The sequence below is a fragment of the Saccoglossus kowalevskii genome, chromosome 4 (assembly GCF_978046115.1).
Source record: "Saccoglossus kowalevskii chromosome 4, keSacKowa6.1, whole genome shotgun sequence".
In the NCBI taxonomy this organism is placed as follows: domain Eukaryota; kingdom Metazoa; phylum Hemichordata; class Enteropneusta; family Harrimaniidae; genus Saccoglossus; species Saccoglossus kowalevskii.
Genome location: NC_140644.1, coordinates 30,419,736 through 30,438,866, shown reverse-complemented (window position 1 = coordinate 30,438,866; position 19,131 = coordinate 30,419,736). Strand labels below are relative to the sequence as shown.

Here is a 19,131-nt window from a genome sequence, read left to right as displayed (position 1 = left end):
CGTAATACCAAATATAGAAAGACAGTCAAACAGACTTGTCCCGTAATCCCAAGTATAGAAAGATAGTCAAACAGACTTGTCCCGTAATCCCAAATATAGAAAGATAGTCAAACAGACTTGTCCCGTAATCCCAAGTATAGAAAGACAGTCAAACAGACTTGTCTCGTAATCCCAAATATAGAAAGACAGTCAAACCGACTTGTCCCGTAATTCCAAATATAGAAAGACAGTCAAACAGACTTGTCCCGTAATCCCAATTATAGAAAGATAGTCAAACAGTTTTGTACCGTAATCCCAAGTATAGAAAGATAGTCAAACAGTTTTGTCCCGTAATCCCAAATATAGAAAGATAGTCAAACAGTTTTGTCCCGTAATCCCAAGTATAGAAGGATAGTCAAACAAACTTTGTCCCGTAATCCCAAATACAGAAAGATAGTCAAACAGACTTGTCCCGTAATCCCAAGTATAGTAAGATAGTCAAAAAGTTTTGTCCCGTAATCCCAAATACAGAAAGATAGTCAAACAGACTTGTCCCGTAATCCCAAGTATAGTAAGATAGTCAAACAGTTTTGTCCCGTAATCCCAAGTATAGAAAGATAGTCAAACAGATTTGTCCCGTAATCCCAAGTATAGAGAGATAGTCAAACAGATTTGTCCCGTAATCCCAAATATAGAAAGATAGTCAAACAGACTTGTCCCGCAATCCCAAATATAGAAATATAGTCAAATTGACTTGTCCAGTAATCCCAAATACAGAAAGATAGTCAAACAGTGTTGTCCCGTAATCCCAAGTATAGAAAGATAGTCAAACAGATTTGTCCCGTAATCCCAAATATAGAAAGATAGTCAAACAGACTTGTCCCGCAATCCCAAATATAGAAATATAGTCAAATTGACTTGTCCAGTAATCCCAAATACAGAAAGATAGTCAAACAGTGTTGTCCCGTAATCCCAAGTATAGAAAGATAGTCAAACAGTTTTGTCCCGTAATCCCAAGTATAGAAGGATAGTCAAACAAACTTTGTCCCGTAATCCCAAATACAGAAAGATAGTCAAACAGACTTGTCCCGTAATCCCAAGTATAGTAAGATAGTCAAACAGTTTTGTCCCGTAATCCCAAATACAGAAAGATAGTCAAACAGTGTTGTCCCGTAATCCCAAGTATAGAAAGATAGTCAAACAGTTTTGTCCAGTAATCCCAAATATAGAAAGATAGTCAAACAGTTTTGTCCCGTAATCCCAAGTATAGAAGGATAGTCAAACAAACTTTGTCCCGTAATCCCAAATACAGAAAGATAGTCAAACAGACTTGTCCCGTAATCCCAAGTATAGTAAGATAGTCAAACAGTTTTGTCCCGTAATCCCAAATACAGAAAGATAGTCAAACAGACTTGTCCCGTAATCCCAAGTATAGTAAGATAGTCAAACAAACTTTGTCCCGTAATCCCAAGTATAGAAAGATAGTCAAACAAACTTTGTCCCGTAATCCCAAGTATAAAAAGATAGTCAAACAGATTTGTCCTGTAATCCCAAGTTTAGAAAGATTGTCAAACAGTTTTGTCCCGTAATCCCAAGTATAGAAAGATAGTCAAACAGTTTTGTCCCGTAATCCCAAATATAGAAAGATAGTCAAACAGACTTGTCCCGTAATCCCAAGTATAGAAAGATAGTCAAACAAACTTTGTCCCGTAATCCCAAGTATAAAAAGATAGTCAAACAGATTTGTCCTGTAATCCCAAGTTTAGAAAGATTGTCAAACAGTTTTGCCCCGTAATCCCAAGTATAGAAAGATAGTCAAACAGTTTTGTCCCGTAATCCCAAATATAGAAAGATAGTCAAACAGTTTTGTCCCGTAATCCCAAGTATAGAAGGATAGTCAAACAAACTTTGTCCCGTAATCCCAAATACAGAAAGATAGTCAAACAGACTTGTCCCGTAATCCCAAGTATAGAAAGATAGTCAAACAAACTTTGTCCCGTAATCCCAAGTATAGAAAGATAGTCAAACAGATTTGTCCTGTAATCCCAAGTTTAGAAAGATTGTCAAACAGTTTTGTCCCGTAATCCCAAGTATAGAAAGATAGTCAAACAGTTTTGTCCCGTAATCCCAAATATAGAAAGATAGTCAAACAGTTTTGTCCCGTAATCCCAAGTATAGAAGGATAGTCAAACAAACTTTGTCCCGTAATCCCAAATACAGAAAGATAGTCAAACAGTTTTGTCCCGTAATCCCAAATGTAGAAAGATAGTCAAACGGTTTGGTCCCGTAATCCCAAATATAGAAAGATAGTCAAACAGATTTGTCCCGTAATCCCAAATACAGAAAGATAGTCAAACAGACTTGTCCTGTAATCTCAAGTATAGTAAGATAGTCAAACAGTTTTGTCCCGTAAACCCAAGTATAGAAAGATAGTCAAACAGATTTGTCCCGTAATCCCAAGTATAGAGAGATAGTCAAACAGATTTGTCCCGTAATCCCAAATATAGAAAGATAGTCAAACAGACTTGTCCCGTAATCCCAAATATAGAAATATAGTCAAATTGACTTGTCCAGTAATCCCAAATACAGAAAGATAGTCAGTCAGTGTTGTCCCGTAATCCCAAGTATAGAAAGATAGTCAAACAGTTTTGTCCAGTAATCCCAAATATAGAAAGATAGTCAAACAGATTTGTCCCGTAATCCCAAGTATAGAATGATAGTCAAACAGTTTTGTCCCGTAATCCCAAGTATAGATAGTCAAACAGATTTGTCCCGTAATCCCAAATATAGAAAGATAGTCAAACAGACTTGTCCCGTAATCCCAAGTATAGAAAGACAGTCAAACAGACTTGTCTCGTAATCCCAAGTATAGAAAGATAGTCAAACAGACTTGTCTCGTAATCCCAAATATAGAAAGACAGTCAAACAGACTTGTCCCGTAATCCCAAGTATAGAAAGACAGTCAAACAGACTTGTCTCGTAATCCCAAGTATAGAAAGATAGTCAAACAGACTTGTCCCGTAATCCCAAATATAGAAAGATAGTCAAACAGACTTGTCCCGTAATCCCAAATATAGAAAGACAGTCAAACAGACTTGTCTCGTAATCCCAAATATAGAAAGACAGTCAAACAGACTTGTCCCGTAATCCCAATTATAGAAAGATAGTCATGCAGACTTGTCCCGTAATCCCAAGTATAGAAAGACAGTCAAACAGACTTGTCTCGTAATCCCAAATATAGAAAGACAGTCAAACAGACTTGTCCCGTAATCCCAAATATAGAAAGACAGTCAAACAGACTTGTCTCGTAATCCCAAATATAGAAAGACAGTCAAACAGACTTGTCCCGTAATCCCAATTATAGAAAGATAGTCAAACAGTTTTGTACCGTAATCCCAAGTATAGAAGGATAGTCAAACAAACTTTGTCCCGTAATCCCAAATACAGAAAGATAGTCAAACAGACTTGTCCCGTAATCCCAAGTATAATAAGATAGTCAAACAGTTTTGTCCCGTAATCCCAAATACAGAAAGATAGTCAAACAGTGTTGTCCCGTAATCCCAAGTATAGAAAGATAGTCAAACAGTTTTGTCCAGTAATCCCAAATATAGAAAGATAGTCAAACAGTTTTGTCCCGTAATCCCAAGTATAGAAGGATAGTCAAACAAACTTTGTCCCGTAATCCCAAATACAGAAAGATAGTCAAACAGACTTGTCCCGTAATCCCAAGTATAGTAAGATAGTCAAACAGTTTTGTCCCGTAATCCCAAATACAGAAAGATAGTCAAACAGACTTGTCCCGTAATCCCAAGTATAGTAAGATAGTCAAACAAACTTTGTCCCGTAATCCCAAGTATAGAAAGATAGTCAAACAAACTTTGTCCCGTAATCCCAAGTATAAAAAGATAGTCAAACAGATTTGTCCTGTAATCCCAAGTTTAGAAAGATTGTCAAACAGTTTTGTCCCGTAATCCCAAGTATAGAAAGATAGTCAAACAGTTTTGTCCCGTAATCCCAAATATAGAAAGATAGTCAAACAGACTTGTCCCGTAATCCCAAGTATAGAAAGATAGTCAAACAAACTTTGTCCCGTAATCCCAAGTATAAAAAGATAGTCAAACAGATTTGTCCTGTAATCCCAAGTTTAGAAAGATTGTCAAACAGTTTTGCCCCGTAATCCCAAGTATAGAAAGATAGTCAAACAGTTTTGTCCCGTAATCCCAAATATAGAAAGATAGTCAAACAGTTTTGTCCCGTAATCCCAAGTATAGAAGGATAGTCAAACAAACTTTGTCCCGTAATCCCAAATACAGAAAGATAGTCAAACAGTTTTGTCCCGTAATCCCAAATGTAGAAAGATAGTCAAACGGTTTGGTCCCGTAATCCCAAATATAGAAAGATAGTCAAACAGATTTGTCCCATAATCCCAAATACAGAAAGATAGTCAAACAGACTTGTCCTGTAATCCCAAGTATAGTAAGATAGTCAAACAGTTTTGTCCCGTAAACCCAAGTATAGAAAGATAGTCAAACAGATTTGTCCCGTAATCCCAAGTATAGAGAGATAGTCAAACAGATTTGTCCCGTAATCCCAAATATAGAAAGATAGTCAAACAGACTTGTCCCGTAATCCCAAATATAGAAATATAGTCAAATTGACTTGTCCAGTAATCCCAAATACACAAAGATAGTCAGTCAGTGTTGTCCCGTAATCCCAAGTATAGAAAGATAGTCAAACAGTTTTGTCCAGTAATCCCAAATATAGAAAAATAGTCAAACAGATTTGTCCCGTAATCCCAAGTATAGAATGATAGTCAAACAGTTTTGTCCCGTAATCCCAAGTATAGATAGTCAAACAGATTTGTCCCGTAATCCCAAATATAGAAAGATAGTCAAACAGACTTGTCCCGTAATCCCAAGTATAGAAAGACAGTCAAACAGACTTGTCTCGTAATCCCAAGTATAGAAAGATAGTCAAACAGACTTGTCTCGTAATCCCAAATATAGAAAGACAGTCAAACAGACTTGTCCCGTAATCCCAAGTATAGAAAGACAGTCAAACAGACTTGTCTCGTAATCCCAAGTATAGAAAGATAGTCAAACAGACTTGTCCCGTAATCCCAAATATAGAAAGATAGTCAAACAGACTTGTCCCGTAATCCCAAATATAGAAAGACAGTCAAACAGACTTGTCTCGTAATCCCAAGTATAGAAAGACAGTCAAACAGACTTGTCTCGTAATCCCAAATATAGAAAGACAGTCAAACAGACTTGTCCCGTAATCCCAATTATAGAAAGATAGTCATGCAGACTTGTCCCGTAATCCCAAGTATAGAAAGACAGTCAAACAGACTTGTCTCGTAATCCCAAATATAGAAAGACAGTCAAACAGACTTGTCCCGTAATCCCAAATATAGAAAGACAGTCAAACAGACTTGTCTCGTAATCCCAAATATAGAAAGACAGTCAAACAGACTTGTCCCGTAATCCCAAATATAGAAAGACAGTCAAACAGACTTGTCCCGTAATCCCAAGTATAGAAAGACAGTCAAACAGACTTGTCTCGTAATCCCAAATATAGAAAGATAGTCAAACAGACTTGTCCCGTAATCCCAAATATAGAAAGATAGTCAAACACACTTGTCCCGTAATCCCAAATATAGAAAGACAGTCAAACAGACTTGTCCCGTTATCCCAAATATAGAAAGATAGTCAAACAGACTTGTCCCGTAATCCCAAATATAGAAAGATAGTCAAACAGACTTGTCCCGTAATCCCAAGTATAGAAAGATAGTCAAACAGACTTGTCTCGTAATCCCAAATATAGAAAGACAGTCAATCAGACTTGTCCCGTAATCCCAAATATAGAAAGATAGTCAAACAGACTTGTCCCGTAATCCTAAGTATAGAAAGACAGTCAAACAGACTTGTCCCGTAATCCCAAGTATAGAAAGATAGTCAAACAGATTTGTCCCGTAATCCCAAGTATAGAAAGACAGTCAAACAGACTTGTCTCGTAATCCCAAGTATAGAAAAATAGTCAAACAGACTTGTCTCGTAATCCCAAATATAGAAAGACAGTCAAACAGACTTGTCCCGTAATCCCAAGTATAGAAAGACAGTCAAACAGACTTGTCTCGTAATCCCAAGTATAGAAAGATAGTCAAACAGACTTGTCCCGTAATCCCCAATATAGAAAGATAGTCAAACAGACTTGTCCCGTAATCCCAAATATAGAAAGACAGTCAAACAGACTTGTCTCGTAATCCCAAATATAGAAAGACAGTCAAACAGACTTGTCCCGTAATCCCAAATATAGAAAGACAGTCAAACAGACTTGTCCCTTAATCCCAAGTATAGAAAGATAGTCAAACAGACTTGTCCCGTAATCCCAAATATAGAAAGATAGTCAAACAGACTTGTCCCGTAATCCCAAGTATAGAAAGACAGTCAAACAGACTTGTCTCGTAATCCCAAATATAGAAAGACAGTCAAACCGACTTGTCGCGTAATTCCAAATATAGAAAGACAGTCAAACAGACTTGTCCCGTAATCCCAATTATAGAAAGATAGTCAAACAGTTTTGTACCGTAATCCCAAGTATAGAAAGATAGTCAAACAGTTTTGTCCCGTAATCCCAAATATAGAAAGATAGTCAAACAGTTTTGTCCCGTAATCCCAAGTATAGAAGGATAGTCAAACAAACTTTGTCCCGTAATCCCAAATACAGAAAGATAGTCAAACAGACTTGTCCCGTAATCCCAAGTATAGTAAGATAGTCAAACAGTTTTGTCCCGTAATCCCAAATACAGAAAGATAGTCAAACAGACTTGTCCCATAATCCCAAGTATAGTAAGATAGTCAAACAGTTTTGTCCCGTAATCCCAAGTATAGAAAGATAGTCAAACAGTTTTGTCCCGTAATCCCAAATATAGAAAGATAGTCAAACAGTTTTGTCCCGTAATCCCAAGTATAGAAGGATAGTCAAACAAACTTTGTCCCGTAATCCCAAATACAGAAAGATAGTCAAACAGTTTTGTCCCGTAATCCCAAGTATAGATAGTCAAACAGATTTGTCCCGTAATCCCAAATATAGAAAGATAGTCAAACAGACTTGTCCCGTAATCCCAAGTATAGAAGGATAGTCAAACAAACTTTGTCCCGTAATCCCAAATACAGAAAGATAGTCAAACAGTTTTGTCCCGTAATCCCAAATGTAGAAAGATAGTCAAACGGTTTGGTCCCGTAATCCCAAATATAGAAAGATAGTCAAACAGATTTGTCCCGTAATCCCAAATACAGAAAGATAGTCAAACAGACTTGTCCTGTAATCTCAAGTATAGTAAGATAGTCAAACAGTTTTGTCCCGTAAACCCAAGTATAGAAAGATAGTCAAACAGATTTGTCCCGTAATCCCAAGTATAGAGAGATAGTCAAACAGATTTGTCCCGTAATCCCAAATATAGAAAGATAGTCAAACAGACTTGTCCCGTAATCCCAAATATAGAAATATAGTCAAATTGACTTGTCCAGTAATCCCAAATACAGAAAGATAGTCAGTCAGTGTTGTCCCGTAATCCCAAGTATAGAAAGATAGTCAAACAGTTTTGTCCAGTAATCCCAAATATAGAAAGATAGTCAAACAGATTTGTCCCGTAATCCCAAGTATAGAATGATAGTCAAACAGTTTTGTCCCGTAATCCCAAGTATAGATAGTCAAACAGATTTGTCCCGTAATCCCAAATATAGAAAGATAGTCAAACAGACTTGTCCCGTAATCCCAAGTATAGAAAGACAGTCAAACAGACTTGTCTCGTAATCCCAAGTATAGAAAGATAGTCAAACAGACTTGTCTCGTAATCCCAAATATAGAAAGACAGTCAAACAGACTTGTCCCGTAATCCAAAGTATAGAAAGACAGTCAAACAGACTTGTCTCGTAATCCCAAGTATAGAAAGATAGTCAAACAGACTTGTCCCGTAATCCCAAATATAGAAAGATAGTCAAACAGACTTGTCCCGTAATCCCAAATATAGAAAGACAGTCAAACAGACTTGTCTCGTAATCCCAAGTATAGAAAGACAGTCAAACAGACTTGTCTCGTAATCCCAAATATAGAAAGACAGTCAAACAGACTTGTCCCGTAATCCCAATTATAGAAAGATAGTCATGCAGACTTGTCCCGTAATCCCAAGTATAGAAAGACAGTCAAACAGACTTGTCTCGTAATCCCAAATATAGAAAGACAGTCAAACAGACTTGTCCCGTAATCCCAAATATAGAAAGACAGTCAAACAGACTTGTCTCGTAATCCCAAATATAGAAAGACAGTCAAACAGACTTGTCCCGTAATCCCAATTATAGAAAGATAGTCAAACAGTTTTGTACCGTAATCCCAAGTATAGAAGGATAGTCAAACAAACTTTGTCCCGTAATCCCAAATACAGAAAGATAGTCAAACAGACTTGTCCCGTAATCCCAAGTATAGTAAGATAGTCAAACAGTTTTGTCCCGTAATCCCAAATACAGAAAGATAGTCAAACAGTGTTGTCCCGTAATCCCAAGTATAGAAAGATAGTCAAACAGTTTTGTCCAGTAATCCCAAATATAGAAAGATAGTCAAACAGTTTTGTCCCGTAATCCCAAGTATAGAAGGATAGTCAAACAAACTTTGTCCCGTAATCCCAAATACAGAAAGATAGTCAAACAGACTTGTCCCGTAATCCCAAGTATAGTAAGATAGTCAAACAGTTTTGTCCCGTAATCCCAAATACAGAAAGATAGTCAAACAGACTTGTCCCGTAATCCCAAGTATAGTAAGATAGTCAAACAAACTTTGTCCCGTAATCCCAAGTATAGAAAGATAGTCAAACAAACTTTGTCCCGTAATCCCAAGTATAAAAAGATAGTCAAACAGATTTGTCCTGTAATCCCAAGTTTAGAAAGATTGTCAAACAGTTTTGTCCCGTAATCCCAAGTATAGAAAGATAGTCAAACAGTTTTGTCCCGTAATCCCAAATATAGAAAGATAGTCAAACAGACTTGTCCCGTAATCCCAAGTATAGAAAGATAGTCAAACAAACTTTGTCCCGTAATCCCAAGTATAAAAAGATAGTCAAACAGATTTGTCCTGTAATCCCAAGTTTAGAAAGATTGTCAAACAGTTTTGCCCCGTAATCCCAAGTATAGAAAGATAGTCAAACAGTTTTGTCCCGTAATCCCAAATATAGAAAGATAGTCAAACAGTTTTGTCCCGTAATCCCAAGTATAGAAGGATAGTCAAACAAACTTTGTCCCGTAATCCCAAATACAGAAAGATAGTCAAACAGACTTGTCCCGTAATCCCAAGTATAGAAAGATAGTCAAACAAACTTTGTCCCGTAATCCCAAGTATAGAAAGATAGTCAAACAGATTTGTCCTGTAATCCCAAGTTTAGAAAGATTGTCAAACAGTTTTGTCCCGTAATTCCAAGTATAGAAAGATAGTCAAACAGTTTTGTCCCGTAATCCCAAATATAGAAAGATAGTCAAACAGTTTTGTCCCGTAATCCCAAGTATAGAAGGATAGTCAAACAAACTTTGTCCCGTAATCCCAAATACAGAAAGATAGTCAAACAGTTTTGTCCCGTAATCCCAAATGTAGAAAGATAGTCAAACGGTTTGGTCCCGTAATCCCAAATATAGAAAGATAGTCAAACAGATTTGTCCCGTAATCCCAAATACAGAAAGATAGTCAAACAGACTTGTCCTGTAATCCCAAGTATAGTAAGATAGTCAAACAGTTTTGTCCCGTAAACCCAAGTATAGAAAGATAGTCAAACAGATTTGTCCCGTAATCCCAAGTATAGAGAGATAGTCAAACAGATTTGTCCCGTAATCCCAAATATAGAAAGATAGTCAAACAGACTTGTCCCGTAATCCCAAATATAGAAATATAGTCAAATTGACTTGTCCAGTAATCCCAAATACAGAAAGATAGTCAGTCAGTGTTGTCCCGTAATCCCAAGTATAGAAAGATAGTCAAACAGTTTTGTCCAGTAATCCCAAATATAGAAAGATAGTCAAACAGATTTGTCCCGTAATCCCAAGTATAGAATGATAGTCAAACAGTTTTGTCCCGTAATCCCAAGTATAGATAGTCAAACAGATTTGTCCCGTAATCCCAAATATAGAAAGATAGTCAAACAGACTTGTCCCGTAATCCCAAGTATAGAAAGACAGTCAAACAGACTTGTCTCGTAATCCCAAGTATAGAAAGATAGTCAAACAGACTTGTCTCGTAATCCCAAATATAGAAAGACAGTCAAACAGACTTGTCCCGTAATCCCAAGTATAGAAAGACAGTCAAACAGACTTGTCTCGTAATCCCAAGTATAGAAAGATAGTCAAACAGACTTGTCCCGTAATCCCAAATATAGAAAGATAGTCAAACAGACTTGTCCCGTAATCCCAAATATAGAAAGACAGTCAAACAGACTTGTCTCGTAATCCCAAGTATAGAAAGACAGTCAAACAGACTTGTCTCGTAATCCCAAATATAGAAAGACAGTCAAACAGACTTGTCCCGTAATCCCAATTATAGAAAGATAGTCATGCAGACTTGTCCCGTAATCCCAAGTATAGAAAGACAGTCAAACAGACTTGTCTCGTAATCCCAAATATAGAAAGACAGTCAAACAGACTTGTCCCGTAATCCCAAATATAGAAAGACAGTCAAACAGACTTGTCTCGTAATCCCAAATATAGAAAGACAGTCAAACAGACTTGTCCCGTAATCCCAAATATAGAAAGACAGTCAAACAGACTTGTCCCGTAATCCCAAGTATAGAAAGACAGTCAAACAGACTTGTCTCGTAATCCCAAATATAGAAAGACAGTCAAACAGACTTGTCCCGTAATCCCAAATATAGAAAGATAGTCAAACAGACTTGTCCCGTAATCCCAAATATAGAAAGACAGTCAAACAGACTTGTCCCGTTATCCCAAATATAGAAAGATAGTCAAACAGACTTGTCCCGTAATCCCAAATATAGAAAGATAGTCAAACAGACTTGTCCCGTAATCCCAAGTATAGAAAGATAGTCAAACAGACTTGTCTCGTAATCCCAAATATAGAAAGACAGTCAATCAGACTTGTCCCGTAATCCCAAATATAGAAAGATAGTCAAACAGACTTGTCCCGTAATCCTAAGTATAGAAAGACAGTCAAACAGACTTGTCCCGTAATCCCAAGTATAGAAAGATAGTCAAACAGATTTGTCCCGTAATCCCAAGTATAGAAAGACAGTCAAACAGACTTGTCTCGTAATCCCAAGTATAGAAAAATAGTCAAACAGACTTGTCTCGTAATCCCAAATATAGAAAGACAGTCAAACAGACTTGTCCCGTAATCCCAAGTATAGAAAGACAGTCAAACAGACTTGTCTCGTAATCCCAAGTATAGAAAGATAGTCAAACAGACTTGTCCCGTAATCCCCAATATAGAAAGATAGTCAAACAGACTTGTCCCGTAATCCCAAATATAGAAAGACAGTCAAACAGACTTGTCTCGTAATCCCAAATATAGAAAGACAGTCAAACAGACTTGTCCCGTAATCCCAAATATAGAAAGACAGTCAAACAGACTTGTCCCGTAATCCCAAGTATAGAAAGATAGTCAAACAAACTTGTCCCGTAATCCCAAATATAGAAAGATAGTCAAACAGACTTGTCCCGTAATCCCAAGTATAGAAAGACAGTCAAACAGACTTGTCTCGTAATCCCAAATATAGAAAGACAGTCAAACCGACTTGTCCCGTAATTCCAAATATAGAAAGACAGTCAAACAGACTTGTCCCGTAATCCCAATTATAGAAAGATAGTCAAACAGTTTTGTACCGTAATCCCAAGTATAGAAAGATAGTCAAACAGTTTTGTCCCGTAATCCCAAATATAGAAAGATAGTCAAACAGTTTTGTCCCGTAATCCCAAGTATAGAAGGATAGTCAAACAAACTTTGTCCCGTAATCCCAAATACAGAAAGATAGTCAAACAGACTTGTCCCGTAATCCCAAGTATAGTAAGATAGTCAAACAGTTTTGTCCCGTAATCCCAAATACAGAAAGATAGTCAAACAGACTTGTCCCATAATCCCAAGTATAGTAAGATAGTCAAACAGTTTTGTCCCGTAATCCCAAGTATAGAAAGATAGTCAAACAGATTTGTCCCGTAATCCCAAGTATAGAGAGATAGTCAAACAGATTTGTCCCGTAATCCCAAATATAGAAAGATAGTCAAACAGACTTGTCCCGCAATCCCAAATATAGAAATATAGTCAAATTGACTTGTCCAGTAATCCCAAATACAGAAAGATAGTCAAACAGTGTTGTCCCGTAATCCCAAGTATAGAAAGATAGTCAAACAGATTTGTCCCGTAATCCCAAATATAGAAAGATAGTCAAACAGACTTGTCCCGCAATCCCAAATATAGAAATATAGTCAAATTGACTTGTCCAGTAATCCCAAATACAGAAAGATAGTCAAACAGTGTTGTCCCGTAATCCCAAGTATAGAAAGATAGTCAAACAGTTTTGTCCCGTAATCCCAAGTATAGAAGGATAGTCAAACAAACTTTGTCCCGTAATCCCAAATACAGAAAGATAGTCAAACAGACTTGTCCCGTAATCCCAAGTATAGTAAGATAGTCAAACAGTTTTGTCCCGTAATCCCAAATACAGAAAGATAGTCAAACAGTGTTGTCCCGTAATCCCAAGTATAGAAAGATAGTCAAACAGTTTTGTCCAGTAATCCCAAATATAGAAAGATAGTCAAACAGTTTTGTCCCGTAATCCCAAGTATAGAAGGATAGTCAAACAAACTTTGTCCCGTAATCCCAAATACAGAAAGATAGTCAAACAGACTTGTCCCGTAATCCCAAGTATAGTAAGATAGTCAAACAGTTTTGTCCCGTAATCCCAAATACAGAAAGATAGTCAAACAGACTTGTCCCGTAATCCCAAGTTTAGTAAGATAGTCAAACAAACTTTGTCCCGTAATCCCAAGTATAGAAAGATAGTCAAACAAACTTTGTCCCGTAATCCCAAGTATAAAAAGATAGTCAAACAGATTTGTCCTGTAATCCCAAGTTTAGAAAGATTGTCAAACAGTTTTGTCCCGTAATCCCAAGTATAGAAAGATAGTCAAACAGTTTTGTCCCGTAATCCCAAATATAGAAAGATAGTCAAACAGACTTGTCCCGTAATCCCAAGTATAGAAAGATAGTCAAACAAACTTTGTCCCGTAATCCCAAGTATAAAAAGATAGTCAAACAGATTTGTCCTGTAATCCCAAGTTTAGAAAGATTGTCAAACAGTTTTGCCCCGTAATCCCAAGTATAGAAAGATAGTCAAACAGTTTTGTCCCGTAATCCCAAATATAGAAAGATAGTCAAACAGTTTTGTCCCGTAATCCCAAGTATAGAAGGATAGTCAAACAAACTTTGTCCCGTAATCCCAAATACAGAAAGATAGTCAAACAGACTTGTCCCGTAATCCCAAGTATAGTAAGATAGTCAAACAGTTTTGTCCCGTAATCCCAAATACAGAAAGATAGTCAAACAGTGTTGTCCTGTAATCCCAAGTATAGAAAGATAGTCAAACAGTTTTGTCCCGTAATCCCAAGTATAGAAGGATAGTCAAACAAACTTTGTCCCGTAATCCCAAATACAGAAAGATAGTCAAACAGACTTGTCCCGTAATCCCAAGTATAGTAAGATAGTCAAACAGTTTTGTCCCGTAATCCCAAATACAGAAAGATAGTCAAACAGACTTGTCCCGTAATCCCAAGTATAGTAAGATAGTCAAACAAACTTTGTCCCGTAATCCCAAGTATAGAAAGATAGTCAAACAAACTTTGTCCCGTAATCCCAAGTATAAAAAGATAGTCAAACAGATTTGTCCTGTAATCCCAAGTTTAGAAAGATTGTCAAACAGTTTTGTCCCGTAATCCCAAGTATAGAAAGATAGTCAAACAGTTTTGTCCCGTAATCCCAAATATAGAAAGATAGTCAAACAGTTTTGTCCCGTAATCCCAAGTATAGAAGGATAGTCAAACAAACTTTGTCCCGTAATCCCAAATACAGAAAGATAGTCAAACAGACTTGTCCCGTAATCCCAAGTATAGAAAGATAGTCAAACAAACTTTGTCCCGTAATCCCAAGTATAGAAAGATAGTCAAACAGATTTGTCCTGTAATCCCAAGTTTAGAAAGATTGTCAAACAGTTTTGTCCCGTAATCCCAAGTATAGAAAGATAGTCAAACAGTTTTGTCCCGTAATCCCAAATATAGAAAGATAGTCAAACAGTTTTGTCCCGTAATCCCAAGTATAGAAGGATAGTCAAACAAACTTTGTCCCGTAATCCCAAATACAGAAAGATAGTCAAACAGTTTTGTCCCGTAATCCCAAATGTAGAAAGATAGTCAAACGGTTTGGTCCCGTAATCCCAAATATAGAAAGATAGTCAAACAGATTTGTTCCGTAATCCCAAATACAGAAAGATAGTCAAACAGACTTGTCCTGTAATCCCAAGTATAGTAAGATAGTCAAACAGTTTTGTCCCGTAAACCCAAGTATAGAAAGATAGTCAAACAGATTTGTCCCGTAATCCCAAGTATAGAGAGATAGTCAAACAGATTTGTCCCGTAATCCCAAATATAGAAAGATAGTCAAACAGACTTGTCCCGTAATCCCAAATATAGAAATATAGTCAAATTGACTTGTCCAGTAATCCCAAATACAGAAAGATAGTCAGTCAGTGTTGTCCCGTAATCCCAAGTATAGAAAGATAGTCAAACAGTTTTGTCCAGTAATCCCAAATATAGAAAGATAGTCAAACAGATTTGTCCCGTAATCCCAAGTATAGAATGATAGTCAAACAGTTTTGTCCCGTAATCCCAAGTATAGATAGTCAAACAGATTTGTCCCGTAATCCCAAATATAGAAAGATAGTCAAACAGACTTGTCCCGTAATCCCAAGTATAGAAAGACAGTCAAACAGACTTGTCTCGTAATCCCAAGTATAGAAAGATAGTCAAACAGACTTGTCTCGTAATCCCAAATATAGAAAGACAGTCAAACAGACTTGTCCCGTAATCCCAAGTATAGAAAGACAGTCAAACAGACTTGTCTCGTAATCCCAAGTATAGAAAGATAGTCAAACAGACTTGTCCTGTAATCCCAAATATAGAAAGATAGTCAAACAGACTTGTCCCGTAATCCCAAATATAGAAAGACAGTCAAACAGACTTGTCTCGTAATCCCAAGTATAGAAAGACAGTCAAACAGACTTGTCTCGTAATCCCAAATATAGAAAGACAGTCAAACAGACTTGTGCCGTAATCCCAATTATAGAAAGATAGTCATGCAGACTTGTCCCGTAATCCCAAGTATAGAAAGACAGTCAAACAGACTTGTCTCGTAATCCCAAATATAGAAAGACAGTCAAACAGACTTGTCCCGTAATCCCAAATATAGAAAGACAGTCAAACAGACTTGTCTCGTAATCCCAAATATAGAAAGACAGTCAAACAGACTTGTCCCGTAATCCCAAATATAGAAAGACAGTCAATCAGACTTGTCCCGTAATCCCAAGTATAGAAAGACAGTCAAACAGACTTGTCTCGTAATCCCAAATATAGAAAGACAGTCAAACAGACTTGTCCCGTAATCCCAAATATAGAAAGATAGTCAAACAGACTTGTCCCGTAATCCCAAATATAGAAAGACAGTCAAACAGACTTGTCCCGTTATCCCAAATATAGAAAGATAGTCAAACAGACTTGTCCCGTAATCCCAAATATAGAAAGATAGTCAAACAGACTTGTCCCGTAATCCCAAGTATAGAAAGATAGTCAAACAGACTTGTCTCGTAATCCCAAATATAGAAAGACAGTCAAACAGACTTGTCCCGTAATCCCAAATATAGAAAGATAGTCAAACAGACTTGTCCCGTAATCCTAAGTATAGAAAGACAGTCAAACAGACTTGTCTCGTAATCCCAAATATAGAAAGACAGTCAAACAGACTTGTCCCGTAATCCCAAGTATAGAAAGACAGTCAAACAGACTTGTCTCGTAATCCCAAATATAGAAAGACAGTCAAACAGACTTGTCCCGTAATCCCAAATATAGAAAGATAGTCAAACAGACTTGTCCCGTAATCCCAAATATAGAAAGATAGTCAAACAGACTTGTCCCGTAATCCCAAATATAGAAAGATAGTCAAACAGACTTGTCCCGTAATCCCATGTATAGAAAGACAGTCAAACAGACTTGTCCCGTAATCCCAAGTATAGAAAGATAGTCAAACAGACTTGTCTCGTAATCCCAAATATAGAAAGACAGTCAAACAGACTTGTCCCGTAATCCCAAATATAGAAAGATAGTCAAACAGACTTGTCCCGTAATCCCAAGTATAGAAAGATAGTCAAACAGACTTGTACCGTAATCCCAAATATAGAAAGATAGTCAAACAGACTTGTCTCGTAATCCCATGTATAGAAAGACAGTCAAACAGACTTGTCTCGTAATCCCAAATATAGAAAGACAGTCAAACAGACTTGTCCCGTAATCCCAAGTATAGAAAGATAGTCAAACAGACTTGTCCCGTAATCCCAAATATAGAAAGATAGTCAAACAGACTTGTCCCGTAATCCCAAGTATAGAAAGATAGTCTAACAGACTTGTACCGTAATCCCAAATATAGAAAGATAGTCAAACAGACTTGATTAAAAATACGTGTATTTCTAGTGTCATGGTGGTGTTCCTCTCTCTTCCAGATACTTTATTCAGGTTTTACAAAACAGACAGACCATGGGAAATGACTGATTTCCCACTGGATGACAGTGAATACTGCCGTATTGGAGTGCCAGGTAAATTAGTTGAGGACGCGGACGACTCTAAAATATACATGTTAAAATGGGACAAAGAAAACAACATCATGGCACAGGTAATGTACGAGAAAGATATGTGTTTATCTTTGTGTAAACCGTCATGCAGCCAGTAAACACTGACATTGTAAATTAAAATCTTTGAAAACGAAACTCGTCTTTTACAATCTTTCGATATACTGTACTGTACCAACATAAAAAAACGTGCCGATTATGCATTTATTTCATTCACCTGTTTAGTTCCTCGAAATAACTATTTTGTTTTTAATTCATGTTCATTAATATTTTCTTTACATCAATCGTGAAGTTTCAAAAACATTCCAACCCGTCGTTCGTTAAATTATTAACGTTTGGTTCGACATCACTTTCGCAGAGTCAAATGATTGTTAAGTACATGTAGCCTGGTTTGCCACAATTACTGACTTGCATGGCCATGTTTAGATATTATTGATATGAATGTGTCAATTTCACGATTATTTGTTAGTGGGAGTTAAGCTCTACCCAAAGCATACAACTGATTAGTAGCATCCCAACTGTCACAATACATACGTATTTCATAATTTGTGTTTTGCAGGCATGTGATCCCGCACGTACGCCTGCACACGTTCCTGAGGTTACCCCTGGCGAAGACGAAAGATCGTTTACGTTCCTTCTTGAATACCACTCCAAAAATGATTACGTTCTTTTTCGTGATTGTAGTGCCGGCGCAGAAAGATATTTAAGAACTAACGGTCGCGGTATTATAACCTGTGAGGCATTGTCTTGGGGCAATGAACAGCATCACTACCATAGCCCTGGATTTTTGTATTTTATTCAACTTGAAGAGCAAAACGACACAAGTTAAGATTGTTGATGCCATAATATCGTAGTTGTCAGTTAAACGCAATCAGTGACCGAACCTCGGGACAACACCCGATGACAAAAGTAACACCGTCTTTTTAAACCACTAACCGCAATAGCTTTATTTTAATCCAGACTTTCTAGTCACAATCGCCAATAAAATACATTTGTCTTACATACCAGATGTAGCACGTTGGAAATAATAAATATTTGTGTGCATCCGTCGCCGATGAAACTGTTATAGTTTTAAAGTACCGTTTTTTTTAGAAAAGATCACAACCGCTACAACCATTTTCATGAAACCGTCGACGGTTTTTATAGAAAGGTGTTGAGCATTATCTCGTCATTTTAAAATTCAAAGCCTGTTTCATTGGCTATGGAAGTCATTTGACAATTGCCCATTAACGACGAGTCTCTGCGTTTTTCCCTCAATCAGGAACGATTTCCGTGGAAATAGATCCAGACAAATTAAATTTACTTACTACTTTAGAAATTTATTTCAAATAAATTATTGTGGAATTCTATAACAACTGTATTCATACGCTAATACATGTACACATCATTCAGGAATATTTTGAAAACGATTGTATTTTGTTGTTACCAAACATAACGCCAAGTATATATATAACGAAAAGACACTAATGCCGCTTCATTTTCTGTACATATGAACATTATGGCAGGGTAGTTTCTATTTTATAAAATAGAAACATATTATCACATTACAAACTCACTAGATTGAATGTCACTTTTTGAATTTTGTTAGTCCGTTCTGACGTAGTTTGAAAGCGGGGACTTCTGTGTTCATCGTTTTTATTCATACATTGAACACAATGGGACCTTGGTGCACGTCATTTTATTTTTCGGTCGGTTTTGTTTTAAAGTATGCAGATTCATATATATAAAATGCCAGGATCGATCAATTTTAAAAGCCATTTAAAGGCCAAAAATGTGTCAAAATCACACATATTCATCAATCCGAATCCAGATCTCTGTCACGTATGGACGAATTTGATGGCTCGGACCGAATTTTCGGATTGGTCCAGAATGGCCGATTCTGTTCTAAAGAATGCAGTTCCGGATTCACATCTCTAACGTGCATTGACTGACCAAGTTCACATTTCACACATATCAGACAAATGCACGTGTATTTTTGTCACCATAGAATCTAAAATAATTGACTGGCGGCCATCTTGTTTGAAGGAATGCATTTTCACGGAGCCATATCTCATACTTGTCGGTCAATATTATGTACATCGCCTTGGTAGTCATGCGGTATCTTGCGTCAACAATACAAAAGACAATACGTGTTTGACAAAGACTTGCTGAACAATACCACGTTAATATTAACAATGTAATATTACTTTTTCATCCCATGCCAGAAAGCAAAA

General features: G+C 36.9%; 1 protein-coding gene across 1 annotated transcript in view; it reads left to right on the top strand.

The window, feature by feature from the left end:
- LOC144344279 (uncharacterized) overlaps window positions 1-17,978 on the top strand; it is a 148,826-nt gene extending 130,848 nt beyond the window's left edge. Inside the window, exons 4-5 of the mRNA XM_085498053.1 lie at window positions 16,793-16,962; window positions 17,478-17,978. Of these exons, the coding sequence (XP_085354179.1) occupies window positions 16,793-16,962; window positions 17,478-17,747 (440 nt within the window). The 3' untranslated portion in view covers window positions 17,748-17,978. The remainder of the gene's footprint in view (window positions 1-16,792; window positions 16,963-17,477) is intronic.
- The last annotated feature ends 1,153 nt before the right edge of the window (window positions 17,979-19,131 follow it).